Raw genomic sequence first — 27,267 nt, 5'->3', positions numbered from 1 at the left:
AGGCAGAATGGGGAACTGTAGACGGGCTCTTCAGATGATCATGGAGGAACTGGAGGATGTGGACAAGGCCATAGAGTTCGCCAAGGAGCAGGATGACGCTGAGCTGTGGGAGGATCTCATCTCGTATTCCATCGATAAGCCACGTAGGTCACGTGAATACAGAAGCACTTTCAAATGATCAGGCCTACTGCATAGTGTTTCCACAGGTGTCATTTTAAGTTTGTCTTTTTTCTCTCTCAAGCCTTCATTACTGGTCTTCTCAATAACATTGGGACACATGTGGATCCCATTTTACTCATCCACCGCATAAAGGAGGGCATGGAGATTCCTAACCTCAGAGACTCACTGGTCAAGATCCTCCAAGACTACAACCTGCAGGTAGCCTAGCGGTTAGAGCGTTGGGCCAGTATCCGAAAGGTCACTAGATCGAATCCCTGACCTGACATAGTGAAAAATCTGTCAATGTGCCCTTGAGCAATGCACTTAACCCTAATTACTCCAGGGTCGCCGTTGATAATGGATGACCCTGTCCGTGACCCCACTCTCAGAGGGTGTCTCGGGATAGTGGCATATGCAAAAAAAACACATTTCCAATGAAATATGATAAATATATCATTATCATATGTCAAAACATCAGCCATCACATAGTGTACCTAGAATATCACTGTAACAACAGCCTTGCCTCTTAAACGGTTTTGTTTCACTGTCTCTCAGATCTTGCTCCGGGAGGGTTGTAAGAAGATCTTGGTGGCTGACTCGCTGTCACTGCTCCAGAAGATGCATAGGACTCAGATGAGAGGGGTCAGGGTGGATGGTGGGTAGTTGTTTTTGTGTGTGGATGTGCAAACTGTTGGAACATAATGACTTCGTTAAGCATTAGTTTTGATGTGTTTTATTGTTTGTGTTTGAATTGTTGATTTCTTTTTCAGAAGAGAACATCTGTGAATCCTGTCATGCTTCAATATTACCATCAGGTGGGCTTACCTTATTAAGCATTAGACATTATAATGTTGCATATTCATATGTAGTGTCTACACTTTAGTATTATAATTGGGATGCTTCTTACCATCGTTGCATTTGAAGCTATTCAAAACACCTGCGTTCATGTTTTGCTCCTTTGGCGTAGATATGGCCCAGAACTTCAGTGTGGTGGTCTTCCACTGCAGACACATGTTCCACAAGGAGTGTTTACCTTCTCCTGGAACGGTAAGTATCTACCCAATCTCCTTTCATCCCCCTCTCTTCCTCACTTCATATAGAGTATGGACTTTCAGATGAGAGCAGCAGATTTCCTGCCTAATATGGCTTTTGCCTTTTCTCTTCTTTCAGATTCCTGGGGTCCAGTTTTGCAACATCTGCAGTGCGAAGCGGAGAGGGCCAGGAAGTGGAATACTGGAGATGAAGAAGTAACAGGAAAAGCTCACCTTCCCATGCCATCACTTCCTCTTTCCCCAATTGGAGTGAATGGTAATCTCTGGGTTGATAGATTTTAGCTTGTTCCTCTGTCACAGTGTGCTCTGTTGTATCAAATGCATAATATGTTGTAATGTTAAAGGAAGACTCCGTGATATGACATAAAGGCAGAAAGTAAACAGCATAGTGGGTCAATTTCCGCAACAACTAAGAGCATTGAAGTACGAGGCTCAACTTCTCTGCTGTTTTGGCTCCCTGGCTACAAGGCTGTAACCGTGTGACGCGAACCTGTGCACATGCGCAGAAACTGTGTGACTGTGTGAGAGCGCAGAAACTGTGTGACCGTGTGAGAGCGCAGTCTTGCATCTCACTCATCCCAATATTTGTGGTGCTGCCTGTGGCCACGTCATTTCGTTGAGTCTACCTTTAACTGTTACTAAAATAAAATAAGAAATCCTGCTCTATTTCCTCTTAATTCACTTCTTGCAATTTGCTTTGAACCTCAATGATCAATGAATTTAGGATTCCAAATAAAAGGCTTTTGAAATCTCAATGTGTGTTAAAAGTGATCTATAATTTCCACCGTAGCTCATTAAATAATATACTGTATTTAGTAATGGACCTACAAATTCTCTACAATAATGACAAGACTTTTGGTCTTCAGTGACATTACATTTCTTGGAAGGTATCACTTGTTCTATTGAGGACTACACTCTGCTTAGATAACACGGCCCTGTCTACAGCATCTTCAAACAATATTTTAGTTGGATATCCTTTTCTTGTAGATCTGTCCAATGACGTTGTCAAATGAGTAGTCCTTATAGCATTTTTCATGGGTATCTCTTAGATTTGATCAGTCGTGCTCTGAAAACTGACTAAGAAAAACAAAGACGATGCAGCTATTTTACAAGTGGGATGCATTGTTGAGCGCTAAATCCTGAGGCATTCGTACTGATTGTGCGGAGATTGTGACAGCCGGTTAAATGGCGTCCCTTGAGAGGGCAAGAACCAGATTTATGTCAGGAGAAGTGCAGTATTCTCATAAAGAGACATATACTGTGGGGCAAAAAAGTATTTAGTCAGCCACCAATTGTGCAAGTTCTCCCACTTAAAAAGATGAGAGAGGCCTGTAATTTTCATCATAGGTGTACACTTCAACTATGACAGACAAAATGAGAGAAAAAATCCAGAAAATCACATTGTAGGATTTTTTATGAATTGATTTGCAAATTATGGTGGAAAATAAGTATTTGGTCACTGACAAACAAGCAACATTTCTGGCTCTCACAGACCTGTAACTTCTTCTTTAAGAGGCTCCTCTGTCCTCCACTCGTTACCTGTATTAATGGCACCTGTTCGAACTTATCAGTATAAAAGACACCTGTCCACAACCTCAAACAGTCACACTCCAAACTCCACTATGGCCAAGACCAAAGAGCTGTCAAAGGACACCAGAAACAAAATTGTAGACCTGCACCAGGCTGGGAAGACTGAATCTGCAATAGGTAAGCAGCTTGGTTTGAAGAAATCAACTGTGGGAGCAATTATTAGGAAATGGAAGACATACAAGAACACTGATAATCTCCCTCGATCTGGGGCTCCACGCAAGATCTCACCCCGTGGGGTCAAAATGATCACAAGAACGGTGAGCAAAAATCCCAGATCCACATGGGGGGGACCTAGTGAATGACCTGCAGCGAGCTGGGACCAAAGTAACAAAGCCTACCATCAGTAACACACTACGCCGCCAGGGACTCAAATCCTGCAGTGCCAGACATGTCCCGCTGCTTAAGCCAGTATATGTCCAGGCCTGTCTGAAGTTTGCTAGAGAGCATTTGGATGATCCAGAAGAATATTGGGAGAATGTCACATGGTCAGATGAAACAAATATAACTTTTTGGTAAAAACTCAACTCGTTGTGTTTGGAGGACAAAGAATGCTGAGTTGCATCCAAAGAACACCATACCTACTGTGAAGCATGGGGGTGGAAACATCGTGCTTTGGGGCTGTTTTTCTGCAAAGGGACCAGGACGACTGATCCGTGTAAAGGAAAGGAATCAGCAAGGGCATTGAAGATGAAACGTGGCTGGGTCTTTCAGCATGACAATGATCCCAAACACACCGCCCGGGCAAGGAAGGAGTGACTTCGTAAGAAGCATTTCAAGGTCCTGGAGTGGCCTAGCCAGTCTCCAGATCTCAACCCCATAGGGAGTGGAAAGTCCGAGTTGCCCAGCAACAGCCCCAAAACATCACTGCTCTAGAGGAGATCTGCATGGAGGAATGGGCCAAAATACCAGCAACAGTGTGTGAAAACCTTGTGAAGACTTACAGACTTACTTACTTTGCAAATAAATTCATAAAAAATCCTACAATATGATTTTCATGATTTTTTTTCTCATTTTGTCTGTCATAGTTGAAGTATAACCATGATGAAAATTACAGGCCTCATCTTTTTAAGTGGGAGAACTTGCACAATTGGTGGTTGACTAAATACTTTTTTGCCCCACTGTACTTGTAATATGGAGGGAAAGAGGTTTAAGAGGGTGAGCTTGAGTTGGTTAATAATGGCAAAAAAAAGGGAGATGATTTGTTAAAGAAGAATGGTAGAAAGTGTAAGCAGAGTGAGCTATACGCCGTATTGAAGACCGGAGGAGAAATGGAAGTGAATGAGGGTGAAATATTGGAGGTGGTAGGTGTGGTGAAGTTCTTGGAATCCGAGGGTCAGGTTAAAGATTGGTCTGTGACAGTAGCAGTGACATTTGTTTTTTCTCTCAAGGAAAGGGTGCCATTGAGAGGAGTGATTTACTGGGGTAGGGGTAAATGTGAAAGTTAACCAACTGAAGGGGAAGATTCCCGGTGTTTGTGACGCTCGTCATTTGGTGCGACGCAGACAGGGTGGCGTGAATGGTGAAACAGAAGAGTCGTCTGTCTTTTGAGTTTTGATGTTGAGTCTTTGCCCAACAAAGGGATGCTAGGATATATAAGTTATCCCGTACAAGCTTTTGCGCCAAATACGTTATGTTGTTACAGGTGTCAAGCGTATGGGCGTGTGGCAGCAGTGTGTAGGAGGGAGGTTCCTAGGTGTGAAAAGTGTGCAGAAGGGCATGAGACTGTGTAGCATTGGGTAAAGTAGTGGTATGTGTTAATTGTAGGCATGGCTGGGGAGCCGGAAATGTCCGGTGGGAGAGAGGCAGGTTGAGGTTTCCACGGTTACAGTAGTGCAGAAGTGGTCGTATGCTGAGGCAGTGAAGAAAGTAGAGGAAGGTGGGTCAAGGGGGTGGGATCCGGAGAGGAGTGGTGTGAGTAGTAGAGTTATACCAGTACAGAGGGATAAGCAAACAAGTGATATGTTTCAGTAAGATTGGATTGTTTTGCATTTATAGCAATGGTTATCAAAAGTACTGCAGGGATGGAACGTAAGTCACAGAAAATTGAGGTTGTGGTGATAGCTGCAGAGGGGTATTTGGGTGTACGAGACTTGATGTCAGAAGAGTTACAGGGTGTGTTAAGTGGTGGTTCCCGTTATTGGCCTGAGGACAGACTAAATAGATTTAAATAGTGGAGTATGGTGGTGTTTTTTTTTGTGAGTGTTGGGTTAGATGATAGGGTATTTGTTAAAGGGTAAAAAAAACAACAAAGCAAAGCGTAAGGGTGTTATACTCCAGTCCAGTAGGTGGCGGTGATGCAACATGTATTGGATGCCAACCGCCGTTAAACCAAATCGAAGAAGAGCTATCGCTTATTATCTTATCAGTACAAACTTTAAGTGTATGCATCATATGTGTCAAATTTTGGAACGCTCAACTCACCATAGCCCCGCCTCCTCAGTTCCGGCATTTTGGCTCCGGAAGTACCGTACTTTTTTTGGTTCACAGGAAAAGGAAAAAAAACTGCTGTTGGGAAACAAAACAGCAAAGTGAGTTTTAGTGACGAATGTGATTATTTATAGTTTTACTATAGTAATACGTATCATAATAATTTACGAGATGTGATTTAGTTTTGCATCTTACTTTGCTTCTTGCGCATTTGTAGCTAGCCAACATGAGCTAGCTAACTCGCAACGACGCTATGCTGTCGTTTAACGGTAATTCCCAAGTGTCTTATCTTCTGCAAGCAAAGTGGTTTGCTTGCAATCGATTCCACAACAACTAGCGTGCTAATGTTATCCTGCATCGTGAATGGATGGGAGTTTGTTATTGGAGTAACTAGCTAGGTAGCTTTCTTGTTACATTGTTGCAGCTAGCTAACAACATAGCTAACTGTCTATTAAGCTGTTGCGCTCATTACAGCAGGCTAGTTCGTTTTCGTGCTGTTACTTAGGTAACTCGCAAATTATATTACTAGCTATTAGGCTACAGTAAAATAGTTGAACAATAACCATATATATCCCATGCTTCGAGTAAGTATTTAACGGTCATTTGCATGGTAGCTCTATCTCTGTCATTGGCTGGCTTACTCTGATAGTTAGCAATAACTTAATACTGACATACAGCTTACTTACCCCATTTAGTGGTTATTGTAGCCTCAATGGAATTGACTGTTATACATGTTCAATAATAACTATGATAACAAACACGTGCCTATTACCATTCATATGTTGCCTTTTTCTTTATAGAATGCCTGCCCCTAAAAGACACAAGTCTTTTCAGGATCCTCAAGCGAAGAGAAGAAAGGAGGATCAGAATGAAGTCGCCATGCCATCCAACAAAACGACACCAGCCTCTGCAACGTCAAGCAACCCCCAAAGAGAAGCACCTTTGCGGAGAAGGAATAAGAAAAAGCCCCCCGCAGAACTAAAAGAGGGAAATAAACCTGCAGGGTCCAGCCGCCATTCCTCCAAGACAAAGTCAACTCAAAAGGCCAGGACTAGGACCAAGTTCAATCCACCTGTAAAGAACGCCAAGCTGCTGAAAGCCATAAGTGCCTCCTCAAAGAATCCCAACTCTAAAGGAACCCTAAAAAGACCAGCCAATATCTTCAAAACTGCTTCCACAGAGTCCGATGAGGAGCTTATCAGAACTCATAAACCCCATTGCATCAGAAAATACTCTAATGGGGATCGAGGTAAGCGTAAAGGGTCACAGTCTAACCTGAATGAAGAAGTATTGCTCTCAGACCCTGTGCAGAGGGATCACAATTATGGTATACCCTCTGCGTCTTATGGTAGTCATTCTGAAGTTGAGGAAAATAAAAGGAAAAGAGTCAGAGAGTCCACCAGAGGCCCAGAGACCCAGAGAGATGTGAAGATGGAATCTCAAATGTCTTCAGAACCCTTACCTGAACAATCTGGACAGATGAGCAGGAGCAGTGAGACGCATGAGGTGCAGGATAATTCCATGACCACCCCAACAGATGAATTTAGTGAGAGTGTCAACACCAAGCCTGACATAAAAATGTATCCTCCAGCATCCCCTGAGAAAGCTTCAGACCCCATCCATAAGCAAGTGAACCAGAATAATTCCATGACCACCCCAACAGATGAATTTAGTGAGAGTGTCAACACCAAGCCTGACATAAAAATGTCTCCTCCAGCATCCCCTGAGAAAGCTTCAGACCCCATCCATAAGCAGGTGAACCAGAATAATTCCATGACCACCCCAACAGATGAATTTAGTGAGAGTGTCAACACCAAGCCTGACATAAAAATGTCTCCTCCAGCATCCCCTGAGAAAGCTTCAGACCCCATCCATAAGCAGGTGAACCAGAATAATTCCATGACCACCCCAACAGATGAATTTAGTGAGAGTGTCAACACCAAGCCTGACATAAAAATGTCTCCTCCAGCATCCCCTGAGAAAGCTTCAGACCCCATCCAAAAGCAGGTGAACCAGAATAATTCCATGACCACCCCAACAGATGAATTTAGTGAGAGTGTCAACACCAAGCCTGACATAAAAATGTCTCCTCCAGCATCCCCTGAGAAAGCTTCAGACCCCATCCATAAGCAGGTGAACCAGAATAATTCCATGACCACCCCAACAGATGAATTTAGTGAGAGTGTCAACACCAAGCCTGACTTACAAATGTATCCTCCAGCTTCCCCTGAGAAAGCTTCAGACCCCATCCATAAGCAGGTGAACCAGAGTAGAGTGAAACATGAGGAGCAGAATGATTCCGTGACCATCCCTACATATCAAGTTAGTGAGAGTGTAGCGAGCAAGATGGATGCATATAAAAAGTCTGCAGACCCCATACCTGAACTACTAAAACAGAGCACTGAGACACAGGATATGCAGGAAAATTCCATGACCACCCATACAGATAAAGTTAATGAACATTTAGAGACTAAGGTCGGTGCAAAAATATTGTCTCATCCAGCCATCGGCTTAGTAGCATATAGTAGCAGTAGTGATTCTGAATGTGAAAGTGAGGGAAATGACAGGACGGGAGTCACAGAGTCAATAGATGTGAAGATGAAAACTCAAGCATCTTCAGAGAAGGCTTCAGACCCTGTCCCTGAACAGGTGAAAGAGAGCAGTGAGACGATGCAGGAGGATCCCATGACCACCCCTACATATGAAGTTACTGAGGATTCCATGACCACCCCTACATATGAAGTTACCGAGGATTCCATGACCACCCCTACATATGAAGTTACCGAGGATTCCATGACCACCCCTAGTGAGAGTGTAGACACCAAGCTTGATGCAAATATAAAGCCTCCTCCATCTATAGAAGTATATTCAGAGGAGGCTTCAGACCCTGTCCCTGAACAGGTGAATCCTGAACAGGTGAATCAGATATACATTGAAATAGAGAAGGTGCAAGAAGATTCCATGACCACCCCAACAGATGAAGTACGTGAACTTTTAGATGGCACGCTTGATGCAGAAATAATGTCCCTTCTACCTTTAGAAGCATCCTCTGAGGAGACCCATACATTTGAAGTTAGTGAGAGTGTAGAGACCAAGTGTTCAGAACTTGCACCTGAACATGTGACACAGAGCACTGAGATGCAGGGAGATTCCGCGCCAACCCATGCAGATCAAGTAAGTGCTAGTGTAGACGCCAAGCTTGATATCGAAGTAAATTCTGCTCCACCTGTAGAACTATCCTCTGAGGAGACTTCAGACATTGTCTCTGTCTCAGAACAGGTGCTGCAGAGTAGTGAGAGACAGGAAGTCCAGGAAGATTCCATGACCTCCCCTACAGATGAACTTAGGGAAAGTTTAGGAACAAAGTCGGGTGCTAAAATAAAGTCTCCACCCTTAGAGGTGCTTTTCAGTGCTCTAAAGGAGTCCAGTCTTTGCAAACATCCCCTGTCTCATACGATGCACTCAAATGTCAAAGAGTTTCTGGGAGTAGAGGATTCTTTAGAAATCACTAAAAAAGACTGTGTCTTTGGTGTAACGGAGAGCATTGAGTGTACTTTAGACCTGGAGACTCCGATTATTGTCGAGGATATGGAGATCGGCCACTGTGTTGTGGAGGTGGTGGGAGAGAATGGAGATGAGGTGGATAGTGATCTGGAAATCATAGACAATTCTGAGAGGCCAGAGAAGACACTTGAGCTAACCAAAGGGTCTGAAGAAGAGTGCAGTGTGGATAAAAGTGAAGATGGTATTGAAAAGAAAGGCACAAGTTCCTCTAACCAAGACAGCACAAATAGTGGGAAGAAGGAAGCTACTAAAAAAACACAGGGTAGCCTGGAAAAACCCAAGAAACAGCAGATGAACCCTCAGGCCCGGACCAAAGCCCGACTAGCAGCGCTAGCTGAGCAAAAGGCAGCTGCCTCCAAAAAAGCGAGCAGGCAGCTCAACCTCCTGGCCCTATGTGAAGAAATAGCAGATGATATCGCCACTGACACAATGTTAATAAAGACGAAGGAGGAGGAGGAGCAGGTTGTAACAGTTAAGGCTGAACCCAGCAAGGAGCCAGAATGCACACCGCCTGTCACACAGGCTGAGACTGTTCCGATACCTCCTACTCCTGCCCGGCCCGAGGAACCGTCTCCAGCAGTAGAACCCTCCACTGAGGAGCCTGCTCCAGCCAAGCCCCCAGCTCCAGAGCCACCTCAGAGGCGTTTCTTCATCAGCCAAGTGACGGTACCCCTCAAAATCCACGAGAAGAAGAAGCTTACCAGGTTCCAGAGGCTGCGGCAGGTGGAACTGCAGCGGGAGAAGAATATGTCCTGGACCATGGTGAAGAAGCTCAAGTCCGATCAGAAGATGATTCCAGAGACTGAGACTAAACCTTCCCCTCCAGCAGCAGCACCTGTCCAATTGACCACCCCCCCACCCCCCTCATCCAGTCCAGCAGCACCCACAGTAGATGCACTCTCCCCAACCAGTCAAGAAGTGACCCCAAAAGTTGAGCCCCCAAAAGTTGAGCCCCCAAAAGTTGAGCCCCCCAAAGTGACCCCCAGTAAGGGACCCACCCTGAGAAAGAGGACGCTTCCAGCAGAACCCCCACCGATGCCCAACGGGCTGAAAGCTCAGAAGGCCAAGCCTGTGGTGGAGTATAAGCCTTACAAATCCAGGCCCAAGTACTCCTTTGATGACTTTGAATGTGATGACGAGCCGAAACCCACAGTGCAGAAGGCAGCAGTGAGACCTACAGCTACTACTATTCAGAGGGCAGCAGTTAAACCTACAGCCGTTCAGAGGGCAGCAGTGAGACCGACACCTAGTACCATTCAGAGGGCAGCAGTGAGAACTACACCTACCACCATTCAGAGGGCAGCAGTGACACCTACCACCATTCAGAGGGCAGCAGTGACACCTACCACCATTCAGAGGGCAGCAGTGACACCTACCACCATTCAGAGGGAAGCAGGGAGACCTACACCTACCACCATTCAGAGGGCAGCAGGGAGACCTACACCTACCACCATTCAGAGGGAAGCAGGGAGACCTACACCTACCACCATTCAGAGGGAAGCAGGGAGACCTACACCTGCCACCATTCAGAGGGAAGCAGGGAGACCTACACCTACCACCATTCAGAGGGAAGCAGGGAGACCTACACCTGCCACCATTCAGAGGGAAGCGGGGAGACCTACACCTACCACCATTCAGAGGGAAGCAGGGAGATCTACACCAGTGTCCGAAAATGGCAAACATGAAGTTAGTTTCTTAAACATTGATCTAAAATTATAAAATGCAAGGATGAGTTTTTGGGTCAAAAATGGTATTGAAATGAATTCTTACCCTCTTAATTTCTCCTTCCACAGGACTTAAAACCTACCGTGCAGAAGCCAGAAAACAGGGGTCAGAAAACAGTAGGACCTACTGCCCTGAAAACAGTAGGACCTACCACGCCGAAAACAGGACATATAACACAGAAAACAGTAGGACCTACCGTGCAGAATACAGTACCAACTGTACAGAAGGCCGTAGAGATACCAACCCCTATGTCCAAAAATGGTAAACATGAGGTAAGTTTCTTAGTTGTGATAATACAAATGTATTATTTACATTTCTATAGCGCTTTTCATACATACAAGCAATATATCATGACGGGTCCACCAATAGAGGCCAAGTCTTTGAAAGCTGCATCCTTCAAAGATGGAGAGGAGGGATACTTTAATAGCTTGAGCGGAGAGAGCTGTTCAGAGGATGGTAGAGGATGGAGTCTGCTGATGATCTTGTATAGGGAAAAACTGGGTACCAGCCTGACTCTTATAGCCACCTAGGTGATGCTCTGGGAACAATAAAGCTCATCACACACAGTTCAGTATAATAGCCAGTCGTCCTCATTACGAGTCTTCTGCCTGAGATGTGTTACTAGATCTCCCATTCCTCTCACACTTCAGGCGACTCCTCAAATGATGTTCTAAGAAGATCAATAATTGGCAGCCACTCACTCTCACTCACTCATCCCCATAGCTCCGGCTGGCGCATAGGGCAGTAACAAAGGCACTCCATTTCTGTCTGTCTCTAGCCGCCTTCTCCACTGTGCCCCAGCTCTGCTGATGTTGTTGAAGCTCAGTCTCGATTGTTCTCCTCCATGTTGTGGCCTCCCCCTCTTACATCTGTCCTCTGGAGTCCAATGGACTGCTATTCTTGGGATAGAGTCTGTACTCTTTCTCATGTACTCCAGCGGTGTCTCTTGAGTATGGCAGCTATTGCTTCCTGCTTCGTTTATATAAGGAGGTTGGTGTTTGCTATTGTGTTTGGCCAGAAGATGTTCATGAAGTTGTGTGGAAGGTAGATTGTTTTTTCAGATCTGCTTCTGTCATTTTCCAGCAATCTGAACCATAAAGGAGAAGAGTTGCCAGTACACAGCTCTGCAATATTTAGAGTTTTGTATTTGTGTTGTCTGGATTTCCAGACGTTATTGAACTTCATAAAGATTGCTTTATTGATTCTGGTGCAGATGTCTTTGCTGGCTCCCAAGGTAACTAAAACTGTGGCTTAACTCCAGGTCCTGTTCCTTGATTTTGACTGATTTTGCTGTGTTGATGGACATGACCTTTGTCTTGCTGCAGTTGATAACCAGGCTGACTTGCTGGCCAAACGGCTGGACAGTTTTCTCGTGTGTGTGTGTGTGATAAAAGGGCCAGGTCATCTGTGAAGTCAAGGTCTTTCTAGAGTAGAATACCAGGTCCATTAAATCAAATCAAATTTTATTTGTCACATACACATGGTTAGCAGTTGTTAATGCGAGTGTAGCGAAATGCTTGTGCTTCTAGTTCCGACAATGCAGGAATAACCAACAAGTAATCTAGCTAACAATTCCAAAACTACTACCTTATACACACAAGTGTAAGGGGATAAAGAATATGTACATAAAGATATATGAATGAGTGATGGTACAGAGCGGCATAGGCAAGATACAGTAGATGGTATTGAGTACAGTATATACATATGAGATGAGTATGTAAACAAAGTGGCATAGTTAGTGGCTAGTGATACATGTATTACATAAAGAGGCAGTAAATGATATAGAGTACAGTTATATTCCTCTTGCCTGATCTTCTGTGGTTCGCCACATGACCCAATCTATTGTCAGGTTGAAGAGTAAGGCTGACCTCACACAACCTTGACGAACTCAGCTTCACAACAAAGCTCATGTTGCTCGTTACCACAGAGGATGAGAAAGTTGCTGTAGAACTGTTTTATGATGTTTAACAACATGGGTGGGGATTCCATAAGTTCGTAAGATCTTCCATAGGCCTTCTGGAAGTCAATAAAATTGTTGAGTTTGTTGCCACTCACTACATTGCTCAATGATGTTTCTGAGGGCAAAGATCTGGCCTGTAGGGCTCCTTCCTCCCTCCCTTGTTTGTTCCTAAGCACTTTGTCTACAGCTGAAGACATCCGTTGTACGATCATTTTGCAAAAGGTCTCGCTGGGAACAGATAAAGGTGCGTTGCCCCTCCAGTTGTTGCAATCGAATAGAGTGCCCTTTGGTACCCGTATGATGACACCCCTGGGTCCAATCTGAAGGTATCTTTCCCTTCAACCAGATATCAGTGAAAAGTGAAAGGATGTTTGCAGCCACTACTGGATCGATTTTGAACTGCTCGGCATTGAGGTTATCAGGAACTGTAGCTTTCTCATTTAGTGACTTGATGATGGTGATTATTTCTTCTTTGGTTGGTGGGTTGGTGTTTATGTTTAGATCTTCTAGAGCAGCTTCAGGTGTTGTGTGGTAATTGGATCCACCTGGGGTTCTCTGTTGAGACCTCTGAAATATTCCGTCCATTTTGCCTCCTGTTCATTTTCCGTCGTCAGGAGATTGCCTTGCTTGCCTTTTTGATTTGAGTATTTGACTTGAATTTTCTGCCACAGATTAGGTTAGTGATTTTCCTCGCTGGTTGCTTGCGGCTGCTTTTTCAGGTAGGCCCTTTTGTTTCTTCTTACTGGCCTTTTGGCTTGTGTAGACTTTTCTGTACTGCTCCTCCAATTCTACTTTTAGCCTTTTGATTTGGAAACACTTCCCATGTTTCTGGGGTGATCCATTCCTCGCGTTGCCTTCTGTGTCCTATGGTTTTCCTGCTGCTTTCACTGTAAGCTCTAACCACTTTCCCCCCACTTCCTGTCTATTTTCCTCAGTCGCCGCCTCATCTTTTTCTTCTGTGTTGTTTGAAAGGGCTTGATACTTGTTGCGAACTTGCATTATGAAGGTTTTCTTGACGGTTTGGTACCTCAGCATGCCTACGTCAAATCTTGTCCCTTTTTGTCAGTGGTCTTGAACGTTTCAGCTTTAGATCGATGTCGGCAGTCAGAAGATGGTGGCCGCTGGCCACATCTGCTCCCTTTCGCACCTTGATGTCCCTCAGTGAGCTTCTCAACTTGCCGTTGGTTTCCTTTCCATTAGTTTTCTCTACCCCTTTTTGTAGGATGATGGCGACACCTTCACGATGTTGTCCGTCCTCCCACCCAGAGTGTCGTACTGGTTCTCCAGTGCTGGTTCTCGTGGAACCAGAGCTAGTCCACCTGGCTTTACTCACTCCCAGGATCTGTAGCTTGTATCTCCTCACTTCGTTGGCAACCTGTGCCAGCTTTCCCGGAGTCCAACTTTGTTTGAACATTCCATAAGCCAACGTGCAGTTTGTATTTGGTGTTCAGTGCTCCCATCTTCACTCAGCAGTTTTCCGTAGGCTTAAACTGATGGCAGTCATACAAGTCTGGGGGATCTTTTCATCCAGTTGTAGGACTGTCATTTGTTGCTGTTTCTGTACCTCAAAATGTTTTACGGGATGGGGTTGCTAGCCCCCGTACCCAACCGTCCACTTCTGGTTTGAGGAGATTTTGGAATTGGCAGCCAGGTGAAACAAAAAAAAGCTGGTACTATGTCCAGATGCACTTTAGCTTGCTAGCCATGACAAAAAAAGTGTTAATCTGCTAATCTGTAGTTTAAAAACACCAGATATATATGCAAGAAATACTCTTATCAAAAACAAAAGAGCTGATTTTAAAAATCAACAATTTATAAACACCTAAAAAAATAACTATGTACACATTTGCAGTAGCTGTATGCTTAGGTTGCTATTAGGGCACATTGGCAACTATAGAACTATGCTACTTGAAATAACTTTCTTGGTTGTTATGCTACTTGAGGTAACTTTCTTGGTTGATATTTTACTTGTTTTTTATGCTATCAGACATTAAAAGCGACCATGCATTTTTTTGTGTGTCCCTGTTGGATTTGAACCCACGACCTGCTAGAGTGTAGCCCTAGCAACGCTCTTAAACACATCCTTATCATTTGTTAAATATTGTCTTGTGTGGTACTGTAACTGTCTTTATCTCCCCTCCTTCCACGGGACTGCAAACTTACTGTACAGAATGCAGTAGTACCTACCGTACGCAAGGCAGACATGCCTAGACCCAGTGTACAGAAGGCAGCGGTGGTACCTATATCTTCCCCCAAAACGGAGCAGAAAGCAGAAGCACCACCTACGGCCAAAACTGGCGAAGATGAGGTAACATCCTTGGAACTGTTATTTCTTTATTAGCATGTAAGAATGGTAGGTTTGTTTTAGAAATGATATTAAAATCCCATTCAATAGCTGTACAGGGCAATTCAGTGACGCATTAGAAGCCGTGTGGATCATCATCCAGCCATTTTTATGGTAAAAATGAATTGGTCGCCAAAATGTATCCCCCTTAACCTCTTGTCTTTCCACAGGATTCCATAGCACCAGTGTCCTCCCCTCCCTCTGAAGAGCCCCCAAGAGATTCTGTTGACAAAGAGCAGTGTGAAGAAAAGCCTGCTGGTATTCTCATGTTTGATAACATCCAAATGACCGTTTGAACAGTGTTATAACACATTGTCATATCATACATTGTAACATGCTTCTTATAGAATGTCTCTTACTTATCAGTTACTGAGATTAAACCCGCATCCCCAGAGGACAAGACAACAACAGAGAATGCCGTTGACTCGTAAGAATTTACACTCAAATTACAATGACCAAATAGTTTTCTGCACAAAAACAATTTTCCGGAGCAATCCGAACAATGTCTGTGTTTCCATGGCAGTGGGGTGGTTCAATCAGCAGGTAATAGCAGTCCCCTCTCTGACGAATGTCTGCAGAAAGAAATCAAGAAACTAAAGGAGACCGACAAAGACGGAAATCAAGTCTTTATTGTGAGTGTTTCAGTCCTTCGCCGAATACTGCCCACTGTATTACTGTACTTTGAGTTCTCTTTTGTAACACAGTGGTGTTATTCAAAGACTATGCATGTTCCTAGCTTGGTCCCAGATCTGTTTGTGCTCTTACTTGCTGTCATTGTCAGGCCAAAGGTTTAGCATGACAAGGAGTTGGCATGATTGCACAGACTGGCACTCAGGCTAGTAAGTTCCTACATTTAGATATAATCTATTTTAACGTAAGTCAGAACTGACCTAGAGTCTGTGCGTGTCACTTCCTAGGATGCAGGGCAGAAGCACTTTGGCCCAGTAACCTGCAGTGTGTGTGGGATGCTGTATTCCGCTACCAACCCAGAGGATGAATCCCAGCATTTGCTCTTCCACAACCAGTTCACCAGTGCTGTCAGATATGTGGTGAGAATGAGCTGTATCCCACAGCATGAATGCGTCCCATAGGACTCTGGTCAAAAGTAACGCACTACTGTATATAGGAAATGGGGAGCCGTTTGGGACGCAGACTATGTGTGCCAACTCGTCCCCTCTGACTCAAACATCTCTCACAGGCACACACATCTCTCAACCTATAAACCACTGATTTGTCATACCGTCCACAGGGGTGGAAGAAGGAGAGGATTTTGGGGGAGTACCCCGATGGCAAGATCATTCTTGTCCTTCCAGATGACCCCAAATATGCACTGAAGAAGGTATGTGTGCTTCAGGCTCCAAATGTACATATTATCACATATGGTAAAAACATTGACTGTAATACGATATAAAAAAAGGGCATTATTAATCTAAACTACTGTACTTTAAATCCCCCTGATACACACCACTACATATGTCGAGACTTTGTAAACCCCTGATATACAGTGGGGTCCATAATTATTGTCACCCTTGATAAAGATGAGCAAAAAATACTATAAAATAAATAATACAAATAGGAAATTGGAGGAAATTAGACATTTACATGATTTTACATTAATACAATTGCACAGAGAAAGAAAGAGGTTTTGTTTAACAAGTAATAAAAACAAACACTTTACAAAATAAAATGCATCATTATTCCCATACCATTATCAGAGAATCAGGAAAATGATGATACCCTCTCCCTATTGTCTAGTTAGCTTATTCAAGTATTTTTTCAAAATATAAACACTGCCCCTCTAAAAAAAAATGATTTATCTGACTCACTTTTCAAAGAAATGCACCCATTTTGTGCTCTTGTAGGAAGCAATCACTCCCCATTGCTGACTGCAAATTGTTTATAACTGGGCTAATAACTAACTAGCAAAGGATATGAACAAATGTACAAATGTGCACACGTCGCTACAGTACATGTAGCTCTCGCTTTGATCTCAAAACAAGTGCATCTACTCACGACCGCTCATGCTGTAAACACAGTCCAGTTCAAAGTGAATGGCAAAGGTCTATTTGCATAAAGGCCTACTGCAGCTCTAATTGGTTATGGCGCACATAGTCTGTGTAGGGTACGGGCCTGAGTCTGGCCTGTCAATGTAATAGAATCCTACTCGGATGCGTTCTGCCCACAACAAAATCTATTGCATAGTTTTTGTTTTGGGATGTTGCATTGAAAGTGGCTAATATTCCGTTGATTCGACCACAATTCCCACAGTGAAGGGAAACGTTGATACTGTTAACTAACAGGGAAAACTCTAGAAAATTGAAGTTCAATCTTGTGCTGCTTTGCGTGGGCTGATATTTCTTCTGCAAGGCAGTCCCAGGGGAGCTTAGAGGGAACATTGATTGGCACCCCTGTTTTTCAGTACCCTCCCCTTGCGAGGATAACGACAAAGCCTTTTTCTAAAATGTTTTTTGAGATTGGGAACAACTTGTGGATCTTAGACCATTCCTCCATATAGAATATTTCCAGGTTCTTGATATCCTTTGTCTGTGCTTATGGACTGCCCTCTTCAATTCAAACCACAGGTTTTCAATGGGGTTCAAGTCCGTAGACTGAGATGGCCATTGCAAAATGTAGATTTTTGTGGTAAGTTAACTGTTTCTTTGTGGATTTTGATCAGTGCTTATTGTCTTACTGGAAAATCCACTTGCGGCCAAGATTCCGCCTCCTGGCAGAGGCAACCAGGTTTTTGGCTAAAATGTCCTGGTACTTGGTAAAGTTCATGATGCCGTTGACCTTAACCTTTTGGAACCACCCCCCCGGATCCGGGATAATTGTCATCAACTACGCTAAATAGCATAGCGCAACGGTCAAATAATCTTACTAGAAAATATTCATATTCATGAAATCACAAGTGAAATATAACGAAACACAGCTTAGCCTTTTGTTAATCACCCTGTTGTCTCATATTTTGAAATTATGCTTTACAGCGAAAACAATACAAGTGTTTGTAAGTTTTTATCGATATACTAGTGAAACATTATGTACACCTAGCGGCAGGTAACTTGGTCACGAAAATCAGAAAAGCAATCAAATTAATCGTTTACCTTTTGAGCTTCGGATGTTTTCACTCACGAGACTCCCAGTTAGACAGCAAATGTTCCTTTTGTTCCATAAAGATATTTTTTTATATCCAAATACCTCCGTTAGTTTGATGCGTTATGCCTAGGAATCCACCGAAAATAGCGGTCCCGACAACGCAGACAAGAATTCCAAATTATATCCATAATATCGACAGAAACATGGAAAACGTTTTTTATAATCAATCCTCAAGGTGTTTTTCAAATATCTATTCGATAATATATCAACCGGGACAGTTGGCTTTTCACTAGGACCGGGAGGAAAAATGGCTACCTCTCTATTTAGCGCAAAAATCACACTGAGAGCCAACAACTGACCACTTACGCAATGCAATTACGCTCATTCTTCAAAATAAAGGCCTGAAACTAAAGGCTGTAGACACCTTAGGGAAGCCACAGAAAAAGGAATCTGGTTGATATCCCTTTCAATGGGCAATAGGGATGCATAGAAAGACAGGGGTCACTTCCTGATTGGATTTTTCTCCGGATTTCGCCTGCAATATCAGTTCTGTTATACTCACAGACAATATTTTTACAGTTTTGGAAACTTTAGAGTTTTCTATCCTAAGCTGTCAATTATATGCATATTCTAGCATCTGGTCCTGAGAAATAGGCAGTTTACTTTGGGAACGTTATTTTTCCAAAAATAAAAATAGTGCCCCCTAGCTTCAACGGCCCCAGGACCAGTGGAAGCAAAATAGCCCCATAACATCAAAGATCCACCACCATATTTTACTGTAGATATTAGGTACTTTTCTGCATATGCTTCTTTTCTGCCAATGCCGTTTATCTATCAGGGGGTGCCGCAGCACCCTCGGCACCCCTACTATCCACGGCCTTGAACACTTTGTAACTGTGGATCCAACATGCCGATTATGAAACGTTGATACTGTAAATTACGAGTTTTCAAATATCGAAATGTGAAGTGCACATTTTAACTCATGGGTGGGTGGTTCGCTTGTATGACCAATAAAGCGGTATCTATTATAATCCTCAACACCTCATCTTTCAGAACACAGACCAATCTTGATTTACAGGATTTCCCTCACTTAGACAACACATCTTGGCATCTTGTCATGCACAGTGCTCAAGTTTAACTTCTGTCAGTCAAAACCCAGCGTTGTGAAGCGGAGAACCTGAGCTCTGACGCCATGTATAGCATGTTACTTTATATCCACAAAATCGGACATTTTCAACCCGTATATGGGATGACGGGTGCTGTGAGTGTAATGGGTTAAACAAAATGTATTTCTCTGAGCAGTTGTAGTAATGTAAAATAATATAATTGTCTTATTATTATTATTAGATATTTTTTTAGCCTACAATATGTGTTTGTATTGCTTATTTTATACAGAATTTTTTTGCTCATATTTATCAAGGGTGCCAATAACCTCTGTACATCACTACAGTTTAATTGTCCTGTAGTCCAGGGTCATATTCACTAGCCATCAAACAGAATGAAAACTGACCGTAACAGTGAGGGATAAGAAACACTGGTTATCTGTTGCAAAAGGTATTGCTACGGTATGTACTAATGAATACGACCCTGCAAATAAGTCTTACACAGCCTGTTTATTGGTGGTTTGTCAGGTTGAGGAGATTAGAGAGATGGTGGACAATGACCTGGGCTTCCAGCAGGTTGAGACCAAGTGTCCCTCCCAGACTAAAACCTTCCTGTTTATCTCCAATGACAAGAAGGTAGCTGGTTGCCTTATCGCTGAGCACATTCAGGAGGTGAGAAAGACTGTGTGGGTTAAGGCTGGGAATGTGTGTGTTTGTTGGGAGGGTGAATGTGTGTGTTTGTTGGGAGGGTGGTTGAGATGCAAAGTCAAGACTTTATTGTGACGATGTATTCGCTGTTGTTGCATGTATGTGATTGTATGTGCGTGTGCAGGGCTACAGGGTCATTGAGGAAGCGGTGCCCGAGGGCTCAGAGGGAGAGAAGGTGATGTTTGAGCGTCAGAGAGCCTGGTGCTGTTCCACCAACCCAGAGCCAGCCCTATGTGGCATCAGTCGCATCTGGGTCTTCAGCATGATGAGACGGAGGGGCATCGCCTCACGCATGATCGAGTGTCTCAGGTCAGTCCGTCAGTCTTACTTGGCCATGAATCGAAGGGGGTAGAAAAATCAACATAATTTGCTCCGTGGGGAGGGGGTAAAGTCTGCATGCTTCCGAAACAGTTCGGAAGAGTGTTTGCGTATTTTGTGGCATTTTGTTTGTTTTGGACTTCGGTATAAGGTCATTTTTTTGCTGTTCGTGCACAAAAAAATTCTCAAGGCAAGCCGAAGTCGGCCTTTGTTGGTGATTGGTCAAGACTAGGTGTTCTTCAATAGTCTTTGTCATTCAACAAGAGACGACTCATTTTCATGAACAATTTGTCATGGAGAATACTGCACCAATCATCTTAGTTAGTCACGCAATTTGACATATAAGAGCTCCTCTGCAAAAATTTCAAAATGAATGACAGATTTCTTGAGCTAATTCTGACTATTTTGAGGAAGTGAATAATGGCTGCGGCGTCCCCAAATGGACAAACAGTACTATTGCCACTTTTGTTCCTCATTTTTCAAGCAAAGTTATTTTAAAGGAGTAAATTCAGCTAGGTGCCAGCCTGACAGAAGCATGCTGACGCCTTAATGCCCCCCGATTCAGTCACATACACTGAGTGTACAAAACATAGGAACACATTCCTCATATTGAGTTGCACTCCCTTTTGCCCTCAGAACAGCTTCAATTCGTCAGGTCATGGACTACAAGGTTCCATAGGGATGCTGGCCCATGTTGACTCCAATGCTTCCCGCAGTTGTGCCAAGTTGGCTGGATGTCCTTTGGGTGGTGGACCATTCGGGAAAATGTTGTGTGAAAAACCCAGCAGCGTTGGAGATCTTGTAACAAACCGGTGCACCTGGCACTTACTAGCAAGCCCCGTTCAAAGGCACACACAGTGCATTCGGAAAGTATTCAGACCCCTCAACTTTTTCCACATTTTGATATATTAGACTTATTCTAAAATGTATTACATTCATTTTTTCCCTCATCAATCTACACACAATACCACATCATGACAAAGCAAAAATAGATTTTTAGAAATGTTTGCTAATTTATGTTTTTTTAAAAAGATACCTTCATTTACATAAGTATTCAGACCCTTTGCGATGAGCCTCGACATTTAGCTCAGGTGCATCCTGTTTTCATTTATCATCCTTGAGATGTTTCTACAACTTGATTTGGAGTCTACCTGTGGTAAATTCAATTGATAGGACATGATTTGGAAAGGCACACACCTGTCTATAGAAGGTCCCACAGTTGACAGTGCATGTCTGAGCAAAAACCAAGCCATGAGGTCGAAGGAATTGTCTGTGGTCCCCCGAGGCAGGATTGTGTCGAGGCACAGATCTGGGGAAGGGTACCAAAAAATGTCTGCAGCATTGAAGATCCCCAAGAACACAGTGGCCTCCATCATTCTTAAATGGATGCACCAAGTCTCTTCCTAGAGCAATTGGGGGAGAAGGGCCTTGGTCAGAGAGGTGACCAACTCTGAAAGAGCTCCAGAGTTCCTCTGTGGAGATGGGAAAACCTTCCAGAAGGACAACCATCTCTGCAGCACTCCACCAATCAGGCCTTTATGGTGGAGTGGTCAGACGGAAGCCACTCCTCAGTAAAATTGCCAAGTGTCAAGTCTGGAGGAAACCTGGCACCATCCCTACGGTGAAGCATGGTGGTGGCAGTATCATGCTGTGGGGATGTTTTTTAGCGGCAGAGATTGGGAAACTAGTCAGGATTGAGGGAAAGATGAACGGCGCAAAGTACAGAGATCCAAGATGAAAACCTACTCCAGAGCACTCAACATCTCAGACTGGGGCGAAGGTTCATCTTCCAAAAGGACAATCCCCTAAGCACACAGCCAAGACAACGCAGGAGTGGATTTGGGACAAGTCTCTGAATTTCCATGAGTGGCCCAGCCAGAGCCCGGACCTAAACCCGATCAAACATCTCTGGAGAGACCTAAGAATAGCTGTACAGTGATGCTCCCCATCCAACCTGACAGGGCTTGAGAGGATCTGCAGAGATGAATGGGAGAAACTCTCCAAATACAGGTGTGCCAAGCTTGTAGCGTCATTCCCAAGAAGACTTGAGGCTGTAATCACTGCCAAAGGTTCTTTAACAAAGTACTGATTTAAAGGGTCTGAATACTTGTGTAAATATATTTCAGTTTATTTTTAATACATACAATGTCTAAAAACCTGTTTTTGCTTTGTCACTGTGTGTCGATTGATGAGAAGAAAAAACAACTGAATCAATTTTAGAATAAGGCTGTAATGTAACAAAATGTGGAAAAAGCCAAGGGGTCTAAATACTTTCCGAAAGCACTGTACAACTTTTGTCTTACCCATTCACCCTCTGAATGGCTCACATACACAATCCATGTCTCAAGGCTTAAAAATCGTTATTTAACCTGCTTCCTCCCCTTCATCTACACGTATTGAAGTGGCTTTAACAAGTGACATCAATAAGGGATCAAAGCTTTCACCTGGTCAGTCTGTCATGGAAAGAGCAGATGTCCTTAATGTTTTGTACACTCAGTGTATATACTGCTACCCACCAGAGACTGGTCCAATCCCCATGTTCACCCTTTCTACTGTACTCCCACTTGCATCTCCCCCTCTGTTTCCAACTGTTTAAAATCTCAAATATGTGTGGTATGTATGTACTATATATATATATATATATATCAGTGCCTTTAGAAAGTATTCATACCCCTTGACTTATTCCACATTTTCCTGTTAGACAGATTTTTTTTCTTTAACACAAATCAAATCAAATTTTATTTGTCACATACACATGGTTAGCAGATGTTAATGCGAGTGTAGCGAAATGCTTGTGCTTCTAGTTCCGACAATGCAGTAATAACAAGTAATCTAACTAACAATTCCAAAACTACTGTCTTGTACACAGTGTAAGGGGAAAAAGAATATGTACATAAGGATATATGAATGAGTGATGGTACAGAGCAGCATAGGCAAGATACAGTAGATGGTATCGGGTACAGTATGTACAAATGAGATGAGTATGTAAACAAAGTGGCATAGTATAGTATAAAGTGGCTAGTGATACATGTATTACATAAGGATACCGTCGATGATATAGAGTACAGTATATACGTATGCATATGAGATGAATAATGTAGGGTAAGTAACATTTATATAAGGTAGCATTGTTTAAAGTGGCGGAGTGATATATTTACATCATTTCCCATCAATTCCCATTATTAAAGTGGCTGGAGTTGAGTCAGTGTCAGTGTGTTGGCAGCAGCCACTCAGTGTTAGTGGTGGCTGTTTAACACCCCCATAATGACAAGGTGAAAACGAAATATCTCATTAACATAAGTATTCACACCCCTGAGTCAATACAAATTAGAATCAGCTTGAGTTGTGAGTTTTGGGTATGTCTCTAAGAGCTTTGCATACCTGGGTTGTACAATATTTGCACATTCTTTTAAAAATGCTTTAACCTCTGTCAAATTGTTTTAGGTTATTGTCCTGCAGACTGAACAAGGTTTTTGCCTGTGCTTAGCTCTATTCTGTTTCTTTTTAGCCTAACAAACTCCCTAGTCCTTGCCGACAACAAGCATACCCATAACATGATGAAGCCACCACTGTGCCTGGAAAAATATGTAGGGTGGTACTCAGCGATGTTGTTGGATTTTCCCCAAACATAACGCTTTGTATTCAGGACAGTTAATTTCTTTGCCACATTTTAGAATTTTTACTTATGTGCCTTAATGCAAACAGGATGCATGTTTTGGAATATTTTTATTCTGTACATGCTTCCTTTTCACTCTGTCATTTAGGTTAGTATTGTGGAGTAACTACAGCAATGTTGATCTATCTTCAGTTTTCTCCTATCACAGCCATTAAACTCTGTAACTGTTTTAAAGTCACCATTGGTCTCATGGTGAAATCCCTGAGCGGTTTTCTTCCTCTCCGGCAACTGAGTTAGGAAGGACGCCTGTATCTTTGTAGTGACTGGGTGTATTGATACACTATCCAGTGTAAGTAATAACTTCACCATGCTCAAAGGGATATTCAGTGTCAGCTTTTATTTTTACCCATCTACCAATAGGCTCTCTTCTTTGCGAGACATTGGAAAACCTCCTTGGTCTTTGGTTTAATCAGTTTTTAAAATTCACTGCTCGACTGAGGGACCTTACAGATAATTGCATGTGTGGGGTACAGAGATGAGGTAGTCATTTTAAAAATTGTGTTGAACGCTGTTATTGCACTCAGTGAGTCCATGCAACTTATGTGACTTGTTAAGCAAATGTTTTCTCCCAACTGATTTAGGCTTGCCATAACAAAGGGGTTGAATACTTATTGACTCGAGACATTACAGCTTTACACTTTTTAGTACTTAATTTTTTTTATTAAAAACATATAATTCCACTTTGACATTATGGAGTATTGTGTATAGGCCAGTGACGCAATTTGAAATGAATCCATTTAAAATGTAGGCTGTAACACAATTTTGTTTTGAGAAAGTCAAGGGGTGTATATATAATTGAAATATGTCGTTTTCTTCTCTCATTGGCCTCCCACAGGAACAACTTCATCTACGGCTCCTACTTGAGCAAGGAGGAGATCGCTTTCTCCGACCCCACGCCCGACGGGAAGCTCTTTGCTACACACTACTGTGGCACCTCGCAGTTCCTGGTTTATAACTTTGTCAGTGGAACTCGTTCAGACCAACCAAGTCCTAATTTGGTGTAACCAATCGCATCAAGGTGGATTTTTTGTTGAGGCCCAGCGACTCCTCACCAACCAATCTTGTCGTGGACATCCTGTCACAAGCACATTGTGGCTCTTTTAGACTGAACGTTTAGACTCATCAAAGACTACTGTACTGACTCTTCTGAGGGGAAATCTTGGTTTTTAATCTCAGGTTGAAAACAACAAGGTGTTGTTTAAAAGATTTAAAATCTCCCTTTAATCCCTGCATAGTATTTTGAGACAAATAATATTTTTATTTATGTTTTTTAAATAAAAAACAAGCTTTTATTGGCAGTATTAAAGAGTTTACATGCATTAAGCTTGACAGCAATAGAAAACAGAGCATTTCACAATTCATAGTTTTTGAAGATCCACTTAATTTTACTCAAACGGTTCTAAAACAATGTTGTCCTGTTCTAATAATGCTTTTCATTCATGTTGAGCATCTTAAAAACTGTTAGAAGTTGCTGATATTAAGATGAGTTGTCATGTGTACACAAGGGGTTGTTCTTACACACTTCCATGTTCATCATCACTTTACTTTTAATGAAGGGATGCGTTGGCCACCTGACGTTCCATTATGTGATACAGAGTACATTATTGTTAAGGTCACTCTCACAGAATTTATCAAAATGTGGTGGTTTGATTCTGTTGAGTGAAGTTTTCACTCACCAATTTCTTCACTTCATGATCGTTCTCAGTCTTGTTGCCATGTGTCCTAATCATGTCCATTATTAAAATGGAGAGTGCATGCACTAACAGGAAGAAAAACTGAGGTAATAATGGTTGGATTTCTGTATGGGGCATTTTTCTGTAGTGCTTCTAGTCAAGGCTCTTTACCCAAGTTGCCTCAGAAATATATCTAACTGCAGAAATGTTCAATGTGAGCTGTGATATAAGTGAATTGGTAAAGGCAGTGAAGTGAGCATTCGCTCGTTTCTGCCTGTGTATGTTTGTGCCTGCCATGAATCATAAACCTCAACCTGACTGTTAGATTTCACTGACAGACTGATCGTACTGTAGACTCCCTCAAATATTCTCATCCAAACTGCCCTTATTTGAAGGCCCCCCTCCCCTGAAATCACCATTTTTAATAATTGACCATTTCTTCTATTGGCAGAAAGTTTTATTCACATTTAGGACCTCATTGATAAGACATTAAGAGTTAAAGGTAAATCACGTAATATGATTCATATAAATGTCATTGAAAGGGTTTAAAAGCTCAGGGTTATTTGTTTTTTGAGGGAGTTGAAAACACCATCCATGTCAAAGGTGATTATCACAGCAAACCAAGGGACAGTTGCTCAGCCATCAAAAAGGGTTGTGAGTCATACATTTTCTGGTATCAATGATTTATTCATCACATTGCCCTTCATTTTGAAACATTTTATTTTAGAAATATTGTGGGTCATGTAAGAAAACACATTTGATTTATAAAGAGCTGTCATGTAAATAGTTATTTAAAAATAAACTATCCTGCCCTGCTTTGGTTGAATTGATGTGTTTTGAGCATGAATGTAGCATTCATAATGTGATAACCTTCACAAGTTAAGCTTCATGGTTACATATCACAACTTTGAATAGGTTGGGTGATGAAGGTTTATTCTACCACCTAGTGGACATAGTACATTCCAACATATTTTCTTTGTACCAGTGGTGGCCAGTACAGACAAAGCCCAATGTTACCATGAAGTTGATGCATTGTTTGGCATCTTATCATTCATAGTGCCTCTATTTGACAGACGGGTTTCTATCCGTCTTGCTGTTGAATGTTCTAATTAGAGCCACAGTCATTACCGCCACAGCATGAATGGGTGGGTGTTCTATTACTGTCAATCGCATGTATTATAGTCAGTCACACATTTCCCTGTGAGTTTCATAACTCTCTGAGACTGGCTGATGCTAGTACAGAAAATAATCGATGCTATGACACCAGTCATAGCAAATCAATGGATCTGACCTGGCCACCGTCTCAACTGAAAGGGATTTTGTCTGTCTTAAATCTGGCCACCATGCTCTCATTCTGTGTCTTTGTAGATGGATTGATGTAAACACTCTCTCCTGTTAGTGCATTCCTCGCCTCTCCTGTCACAACACCGGGCCTGCTCCATGGTTACTTCAGAGAAACAAAAGAACCTTAGAACAACATGGATACTTCCTCAGACGGAGGGCGTGAGAAAACACTGAGCTACGTTGATCCTCAGAGCTGCTCTGATACTGATCAGGAAAAATGCTGGAAACGAATGGACATTTATGAAAAAAAGATCTAACAGGCCAGCAGTAAATCTGAAAAGATAAAAACCAGGAGGTCAGTCACCATTACAGCATAATGAATGACTACTTCCAAACACTATAGAGAAAATGATTTCCTCAAATGCAGGGTCTGCTGATGAGCCATTAAACATGAACACCCACAAAATGAGTATATTCACAGAAAATGGACATTACAGTAGATGATCCATTTACAGGTGCTTTTACTATACTCGTCAGCCTTGTGGCTACAATGACCAAAGGGAATAGACAAACACAGGGTAGACGAAA

At 42.7% G+C, this 27,267-nt stretch overlaps 2 protein-coding genes across 2 annotated transcripts in view; both read left to right on the top strand.

Moving 5' to 3' along the window:
- Nucleotides 1-1,966, top strand: part of LOC139420471 (vacuolar protein sorting-associated protein 41 homolog) — a 30,520-nt gene extending 28,554 nt beyond the window's left edge. The window contains exons 23-28 of the mRNA XM_071170655.1: nucleotides 3-143; nucleotides 242-378; nucleotides 715-814; nucleotides 930-974; nucleotides 1,127-1,206; nucleotides 1,330-1,966. Coding sequence (XP_071026756.1) covers nucleotides 3-143; nucleotides 242-378; nucleotides 715-814; nucleotides 930-974; nucleotides 1,127-1,206; nucleotides 1,330-1,410 — 584 coding nt within the window. The 3' untranslated portion in view covers nucleotides 1,411-1,966. The remainder of the gene's footprint in view (nucleotides 1-2; nucleotides 144-241; nucleotides 379-714; nucleotides 815-929; nucleotides 975-1,126; nucleotides 1,207-1,329) is intronic.
- A 3,290-nt stretch (nucleotides 1,967-5,256) lies between these two features.
- Nucleotides 5,257-26,221, top strand: LOC139420470 (serine/arginine repetitive matrix protein 2-like). Its single transcript, XM_071170654.1, has 12 exons — nucleotides 5,257-5,329; nucleotides 6,029-10,478; nucleotides 10,586-10,789; nucleotides 14,648-14,785; nucleotides 14,992-15,079; nucleotides 15,188-15,248; nucleotides 15,345-15,453; nucleotides 15,739-15,870; nucleotides 16,071-16,160; nucleotides 19,549-19,692; nucleotides 19,853-20,037; nucleotides 24,558-26,221. The coding sequence occupies exons 2-12, from the start codon at nucleotides 6,030-6,032 to the stop codon at nucleotides 24,724-24,726; spliced, it is 5,769 nt and encodes a 1,922-aa protein (XP_071026755.1). The 5' UTR covers nucleotides 5,257-5,329; nucleotide 6,029; the 3' UTR covers nucleotides 24,727-26,221.
- The last annotated feature ends 1,046 nt before the right edge of the window (nucleotides 26,222-27,267 follow it).

Source organism: Oncorhynchus clarkii, chromosome 11 (assembly GCF_045791955.1).
Source record: "Oncorhynchus clarkii lewisi isolate Uvic-CL-2024 chromosome 11, UVic_Ocla_1.0, whole genome shotgun sequence".
Lineage (NCBI taxonomy): Eukaryota > Metazoa > Chordata > Actinopteri > Salmoniformes > Salmonidae > Oncorhynchus > Oncorhynchus clarkii.
This window is presented reverse-complemented; position numbering and strand designations above follow the sequence as displayed.